The sequence below is a fragment of the Halyomorpha halys genome, unplaced genomic scaffold (genome assembly GCF_000696795.3).
Source record: "Halyomorpha halys isolate HHAL.00 unplaced genomic scaffold, Hhal_1.1 Scaffold114.1, whole genome shotgun sequence".
NCBI classification, from domain to species: domain Eukaryota; kingdom Metazoa; phylum Arthropoda; class Insecta; order Hemiptera; family Pentatomidae; genus Halyomorpha; species Halyomorpha halys.
The window spans coordinates 343609-346174 of record NW_027110293.1 but is presented as its reverse complement, the minus strand read 5'-3'; the positions used below and the strand labels follow the sequence as shown (position 1 = coordinate 346174).

The 2566-nt window shown below is 31.8% G+C and overlaps 2 protein-coding genes across 3 annotated transcripts in view; both read right to left on the bottom strand.

The window, feature by feature from the left end:
* LOC106677925 (mediator of RNA polymerase II transcription subunit 30) overlaps positions 1–2566 on the bottom strand; it is a 19291-nt gene that overhangs the window by 13630 nt on the left and 3095 nt on the right. The window contains exons 1-2 of one of the 2 annotated variants that reach the window (XM_014416146.3): positions 871–1031; positions 602–761 (exon numbers count right to left, since the gene is read on the bottom strand). In XM_014416146.3, the coding sequence (XP_014271632.1) occupies positions 602–761 (160 nt within the window). In that variant the 5' untranslated portion in view covers positions 871–1031. Of the gene's footprint in view, positions 1–601; positions 762–870; positions 1032–2566 lie in introns of those variants that run through there. The other variant, XM_067048447.1, reaches the window with a different exon arrangement.
* The window catches only part of LOC136796019 (alanine and glycine-rich protein-like), a 2464-nt gene continuing 911 nt past the window's right edge, over positions 1014–2566 (bottom strand). Inside the window, exon 2 of the mRNA XM_067048445.1 lies at positions 1014–1067. Within this exon, the coding sequence (XP_066904546.1) occupies positions 1014–1067 (54 nt within the window). The remainder of the gene's footprint in view (positions 1068–2566) is intronic.

The window sequence follows — 2566 nt, the reverse complement described above, 5'->3', positions numbered from 1 at the left end:
AGGAGACTCTACCTATTTCTGTATAAAAAAAAAAAAGATTGAAATACCTATCGAGGAATATCACTGTTACTTGTATGTTATAAAATATTTACGTTAATCCTAACTAGTTAAATCACGGAATAAACTGAAGAAATTATCAGATATTACAATTCGGTTTAAGGCGAACATTCAACATTGATCAAATTTTTTGATTACATTATTTATAAAATAAAAAAGTTGAAATACAACAGAATATTTCATCAGCTTTATATAGATTTCAAAAAGGCTTATGATTTTATTTATCGCCAGAATCTCTTTGATATTTTGACTGAACAGGGAATACCAAAGAAATTAGTAACTCTAGCTAGGATGTGCATAACAGAAACATTTAATAATGTTTTGCGGGGTTTTTGTCTGAATTACTGAATATGGATTCCTGAAAGTTATTGCATATCACCATTGTACCATATTTTCATTTACATATGGATTTTCTACAATATCGGTAATATCATAACAATATTTTAAACCACAACAATAAAACATTTTCAACAAACGCACCCGCCATTTGGAGTGACACATGTGTACTATTACCTATATATTTTTATTTAAAAAAGCCTCATACCTGATTGCTGATTTGGAGTCATGAGACCAGTTTGGTTCGGGGCCATCAATCCTCCCTGATTTGGAGTCATTAAACCTCCAGCGGCTACAAACTGATTCCGCATAGCTGCTTGCTGAGCATTGGGAAAACCAGTCTGAAAAGTGTGAGGTGGGCCAGCCATCTAGGGAGCATAAGCAATAATTAAATAAAACAGCACATGAATAAGTATATTTACTCAGTACAATCCTACTGTCAAAAACTGTAACTGATTATTAACCAAATAATCTTACTTCTAATAAAGTTTTAATGACGGGTTTCAGAGACTAGTTGACTTTGCAGAAGAAACAATGTTAACTTCAATTAAAGATACTAAATTGCAAAGATTGAACCACAATAACAATACCCGCTAATATAGCCAAAACATAACCTTTCATCAAGTCTTGCCATCATAACTGTCGGATTTCTTTTTGTTGAAAGGAATAAAACCCTTTAGTCAACAATAACTTTGTTCAGTTTTCAGAATTTATTTAATCGTTTGAATGAATTAAAGATATCATGGAAAAATTCTAAATTCTTTCGCTTTTCATCACAAAGAAATTTTAAAGTTATTATCAATTGAAAGGCGGGGGGGGGTATGGGAAATATTTTTTTTTGTTTTTATAATTGTAAGTTTATTTTAGTATGCCACTCATGTTAGAGTAAAGATGAATCAAATTTGAGCACTTTCGACGAAAAATTTAATGTTCTTTAATTTATTTAACGTTATGATCCACCATTCATGATTTAGAGGCGAAAACCAAAAGAAAAACCTAAAATTCCGTAATTGCTTTCTTTATGTTGCTGCTTGGGAACCATTTTATGTCTGCCAGAAATGGGTTTCTGGACTAAGTGTAAACTCATTTATTATACTGTATCTTACTTTTTGGCAAAATTAAAAAAAAAAAAAAGTCTTTCTTTTAGTTTACGTCCGTTTAAGATTTACGACATGCCAGTTGACTGAATTATTAAGGTATGGTTCTCGTTCAGCACAGAATTCATAGCTCTTTAATTTACTATACTACAAAGGTACCTCTACAAGTTTGCCAAACAATGGTAAATTCTTGCATGCATATGTATGTGGATGGGTTCATTGAGGATTAGGATTGGCTGGTACAAGTTGACTTAAACTTGTGGAACCGATGAGTGTCGGTTTTTAGGCTCAAACCAAAGGGCCTTGTATTCTAACCACATGTTTGTGTTTGTGAGCATTGGTTTAGAATTTCCAACAGATGAATGTTTGTGCTCTCCGTGTTTTAATTAATTATAGAATTTCCCAACCTTTGGATTCAATAATTAACTCTTGTTAAAGATTGTATATTTTAAAATTCTATCGATTCGGTGTAAATAATTTATTTCAAGTCTTAAGAATTAACTTTAGCAGTTTATTTTTTATTTAACAGAGCACGAATATGTTTTTATAAAGGCATTAAATGTCTAGGTAATTAAACTAAAACATTTCTGATAAAAATTCTAGAACGAAGGTTGAATTTATAGGTTATGCAGTACTATATACGCGAATTTTTATCATCTACAACGTACATTGCTGATATTTACGTTTCTTTTCAATTACCCAATCATTATTTCCTTCCTTTTTATAATGAAAATAGAGTGACTAAATCGAATATAATAGTCGACAAAATGCAAAAAGAACAAAACAAACTTGTGGATATCGACGTTTGTTGCTTCCTATGTTTACTAAGCATTAGGACAAGTGTTGGATTTGCAGCAAGAGGTAAATGTGTAAGATTTAAGCAGGAGAAGCAGATGATTTAAGTACAACTTCACACAAAATATGTGCTTGAAGGAAATAAATAATTGGCCTACCATTAAATTTATATATTATGTTTATTTATTTTTTAAACCGGCCAAGAAGCACCGCGGCCTCAGAGGGCCTATTGTACGCCGCCCCTCCTCTGCTCAAAACAGGCCAATTGCCTTTGCAAATCT